The 3,238-nt window shown below is 46.2% G+C and overlaps 1 protein-coding gene across 1 annotated transcript in view; it reads right to left on the bottom strand.

Moving 5' to 3' along the window:
* Positions 1-3,238, bottom strand: part of LOC112074678 (intraflagellar transport protein 74 homolog) — a 58,935-nt gene that overhangs the window by 12,179 nt on the left and 43,518 nt on the right. The window contains exon 6 of the mRNA XM_070440622.1: positions 2,460-2,623. Within this exon, the coding sequence (XP_070296723.1) occupies positions 2,460-2,623 (164 nt within the window). The remainder of the gene's footprint in view (positions 1-2,459; positions 2,624-3,238) is intronic.

Genomic DNA, 3,238 nt, shown 5'->3' with positions numbered 1-3,238 from the left:
GTCGTGCCCTCTTCACGACTGTCTTGGTATGTTTGGACCATGATAGTTTGTTGGTGATGTGGACACCAAGGAACTTGAAATTCTCGACCCGCTCCACTACAGCCCTGTCGATGTTAACTGGGACCTGTTCAGCCCGCCTTTTTCTGTAGTCCACGATCAGCTCCTTTGTCTTGCTCACATTGAGGGAGAGGTTGTTGTCCTGGCACCGCACTGCCAGGTCTCTGACCTCCCTGTAGTCCACTGTTGTGTCGTCAGCAAACTTAATGACAGTGTTGGAGTCGTGTTTGGCCGTGCAGTCATGAGTGAACAGGGAGTACAGGAGGGGACTTAGCACCCACCCCTGAGGGGCCCCAGTGTTGAGGATCAGCGTGTCAAATGTGTTGTTACCTACCCTTACCACCTGGGGGTGGCTCGTCAGGAAGTCCAGGATCCAGTTGCAGAGGGAGGTGTTTAGTCCCAGCGTCCTTAGCTTAGTGATGAGCTTTGTGGGCACTATGGTGTTAAATACTGAGCTGTAGTCAATGAACAGCATTCTCACATAGGTGTTCCTTTTGTCCAGGTGGGAAAGGGCAGCGTGGAGTGTGATTGAGTCATCTGTGGATCTGTTAGGGCGGTTTGCAAATTGGAGTGGGTCTAGGGTTTCTGGGATAATTGTGTTGATGTGAGCCATGACCAGCCTTTCAAAGCACTTCATGGCTACCGACGTGAGTGAAATCATTTAGGCAGGATACCTTCGCAACATCTGATGAGCGTCAGAGCCGGTGTAGTAGGATTCAATCTTAGTCCTGTATTGACGCTTTTCCTGTTTGATGGTTCATCTGAAGGTGTAGTGGGATTTCTTATAAGTGTCCGGATTACAGTCCCGCTCCTTGAAAGCGGCAGCTCTAGCCTTTAGCTCGGTGTGGATGTTGCCTGTAATCCATGGCTTCTGGTCGGGATATGTACGTACCGTCACTGTGGGGACGACATTGTCGGTGCACTTATTGATAAAGCCGGTGACTGATGTGGTGTACTCCTCAATGCCATTGTATGAATCCCGGAACATATTCCAGTCTGTGCTAGCAAAACAGTCCTGTAGCGTAGCATCCACGTCATCTGACCACTTCCGTATAGAGCGAGTCACTGGTACTTCCTGCTTTCATTTTTGCTTGTAAACCGGAATCAGGAGGATAAAATTATGGTCAGATTTGCCAAATGGAGAGCGAGTATTCATTTGAGCTGATTATCTGTGAACATAATCATTCAAATTAAAATTAAAATTAAAACATGTCTGCTTTAAACCATATGTTTAATGGGCTGCAGTGAACTTTAACTTGTAAAAGGACTCATGGATCCTCCTCCACAGAGGGAAGGGTTAGAGTGCATCCTGTCAAAGCCTGAACCACACACTAATCCCACACTGCAACGAGTGACACTTCAGAGCCTGTATTCATTAAGCAGAGTGGCAGTGCTGATCTAGGATCAGGTCCCCTCAGCCATATTATCTTAGTCGTTACACTCTAAAACTGATCCTACATCAGCTCTGCTACTGACACTCTGTAGGCCCATAGCTGAGGTCATAGCTGAGGTCATAGCTGAGGTCATGAGGAGGTCATAGGCTGAGGGTGAATAGGCTGAGGTCATCAGGCTGGAGGTCAGGTTATACCTAGTTAGATGTTCTGGTCTTGGGGGGTGCAAACGATAGGTTGTGGACTCTATTTAACTCTAAGCTTTCACACACGAGCCACACCCGCACGCACACATCAGGAGGACGACACAGCAGCGGACGACAGCACACACACACCAGCACACAAGGACAGAGACACAGCACATGTTTTGCAGGGTTGGGAGGTCGATCTACCATCGTATTCTTTATCTACTATCTACTTTATTTTTTTGTTTTATTTTTTGTCATCTCTCACATTCTCACAGCAAATCAACACTATCTATTTGTTAGCTACATATTCATGAGATGCACTCTACTACTATTTTTTCACACACACACTTTATTTTATTTCATTACACGCACACACATCCACTAGACAAGAGATCACATCCATCATTGTTACACCATGTGAGATTCTTTTATTTTTCTCCGGATTTAAAGTTTTTTGCTACGACTCATGTGTCCACACACACAACACACACACACAACACACACACACACAAGAGCACATCCAGAGACAATCACACACACACCACACAGACACATCACACAGACACAGAGACTTACCCCGACAACAACACACACATACACACAACATCACACACACACAGCACCATGTAACGCTCCGAAAAACACACACATCACACACACACACACCAGGACAGGAGACACACAGGCCACACCGCACCACACACACACAAACAGACACAGTAAGAACACCCCGCACACACACAGACCACACACATCCCACACACACACACGATCCACACACACACAACACTAGAGACCACAGAGACACACACAGTAGCAGTACCTTCTTCTTGTCGTCTCCAGCAGCCTTCAGATTGTCCAGGTTGCTGTACGTCTCCAGCTCCTGAGTCATGGTCTCTATCTTGTCCTTCAGGCTGGTCAGCTCCGTGTTGATCTTACTCTCCAGCTGCTCTACCTTCTGCAGGTCAAGGGTCAGGCGGTGGTTCTCTGGGGGACGGGCGAGGACGAGACACAGACACGGACGTACATAGACACGCACATTAAAGAAGAGATCACACAGACAGATCATTGGCATACTGCAAGCGACATCGAGACTTTATCAATTTAATATATACAGTGAGCTTCAACAGGATTGAGACAGTGACACATTGTGTGCTGTGTTGGCGTCTGTACTCAGGCACTTTGGATTTGAGGTTAAAGGTTAGGACATGAGGTTAGGAGGTTAAAGTGCAGCTTTCATTTCATGGTATTTTCATCCATATCGGTTGAACCCCATTTTAGGGGACCAAAAGTATTAGGACAAATTCACTTATATGCGTATTAAAGTAGTAAAAAGTATAGTATTTGGTCCCATATTCCTAGCACTGTGTGTGTGTGTACACTTTTGTTCCCCTAAAATGGGGGGGGGGTTGAAAATACCCTCAAATTAGAGCTGACAGTCTGAACTTTAACATCATAGTCATTGTATAATTTTAAACTTCCTTTGGTCACAGTAGGCCTACATTACACTGAGTTACACAGAGTTCCATTACACTGAGTTACACAGAGTTCCATTACACTGAGTTACACAGAGTTCCATTACACTGAGTTACACAGAGTTCC

Source organism: Salvelinus sp. IW2-2015, unplaced genomic scaffold (genome assembly GCF_002910315.2).
Source record: "Salvelinus sp. IW2-2015 unplaced genomic scaffold, ASM291031v2 Un_scaffold2754, whole genome shotgun sequence".
Classification (NCBI taxonomy): Eukaryota; Metazoa; Chordata; class Actinopteri; order Salmoniformes; family Salmonidae; genus Salvelinus; species Salvelinus sp. IW2-2015.
The sequence above is the reverse complement of the archived record's forward strand: the minus strand, read 5'-3'. Positions and strand labels throughout refer to the sequence as shown.